General features: G+C 59.4%; 1 protein-coding gene across 1 annotated transcript in view; it reads right to left on the reverse strand.

The window, feature by feature from the left end:
- The window catches only part of EEFSEC (eukaryotic elongation factor, selenocysteine-tRNA specific), a 179757-nt gene extending 178914 nt beyond the window's left edge, over positions 1-843 (reverse strand). The window contains 2 exon segments of the mRNA XM_077766869.1: positions 114-228; positions 796-843. Coding sequence (XP_077622995.1) covers positions 114-228; positions 796-843 — 163 coding nt within the window.
- Positions 844-1266: the final 423 nt, after the last annotated feature.

A 1266-nucleotide genomic window follows, 5' to 3' on the forward strand; every position in this document is an offset into this window, starting at 1 on the left:
GGCCCCCGGAGCTCCCGCCCTCCCGCCGCCCGCGGGCGCTGCCTGGCGCGCAGAGGAGGGGGCGCGGGGTCGGAACCTGACCCGGGGCCACCGACGGTGGGGCTGGACCTCACCTGGCTCCTGCCGCCCGAGGCCTCGCGGAGCCCGAGGCTGGGTGGATCCGTCCGTCCGTCCGTGGGTTCGTGGCAACGAGCGCTGACCAAGGGCCCGCAGGGAAGCGGGCACTGCCTACTCCCGGCTCTTTCACGTTGGGCTGCACTGGGGCGGGGGTGCGAGTCACACGGTAAACAGGACCCTTAAGGTCTGGAAGCAGACCCTTTTGGGGGTGTATGAAGCCCTCGAGGGGAAATGAAAGCAGAGATTAAAAGGACCGGAAGCACTTACAACGAATGGTCGGGAAGACCTCTCCCGCCTTGCTGATTGAGCTGAGGCTGGAATGTTGAGAGCCAGCCAGCCCTGGAAGAATCTGGAAAAGACTTAGAAGACGAAGACAAAGATACCGTCTCTGACCCTGGAAGTCTGTAGCCTGGCCTCAGGAGAGGCTGTCGAGCCCCAAATTGTAAAATGTCGTGTGCAGGTGCGTGTACTGGGGAGAGTGCGGAACTCTCAAAAGATTCTTCAAGTGTCTGGAGCCACTAAGAAGGTTGTCATCCCCAGGCAGCAGCCAGGGCTCACAAACAGGCGTCTGCGCTGGCTAGGCCGATGTCACTCAAGGAGACAGATGAGCAAGGCTTAAGATGCCAGCGCGTGTGGAGACTGGAGCCGTGAACAGCACGTAGAGGAAGCTCTGCTCACCTCCGGACGATTGATACCAGGCAGCAAGGCTAGCCCGGCATCGCCCATCTTCCCATTTTTCAAGAGAAGGGAGCATTTCTATAGGAAATCTGACTTCTTACATGTCAGCAACTAATTTCGCTTTTGACTTCAACACCATGGTAGGTAGCCAAGCACCAAACTCACTCGATTCTGCCTGGCAGCCAGTTTGCTGTCTGCGACGAGCCAGGCCATGCTCTGATATGTTCACACTTGGCAGGAACTGCTCCCTGATGCCTCCTGTGGTCCAGGCCCTGCACTAGCACCAGGGTCCCCGAGAGAAGCAGACACGGTTGGTCAGTCCGTCCCGCAGCACAGGGAAGTCGAGGGCACGTGTGGGACAGCTGACACCACGCAGCTGCCACTCGAGAAGACACGTGCATCACACAGGATGAAGACTTAGGGCGGGGGTTTAGAGACGGGCACCGCTAGGTGCTTGCACACAAGATACCC

Source organism: Crocuta crocuta, unplaced genomic scaffold (genome assembly GCF_008692635.1).
Source record: "Crocuta crocuta isolate KB4526 unplaced genomic scaffold, BGI_CrCroc_1.0 scaffold296, whole genome shotgun sequence".
NCBI lineage: Eukaryota > Metazoa > Chordata > Mammalia > Carnivora > Hyaenidae > Crocuta > Crocuta crocuta.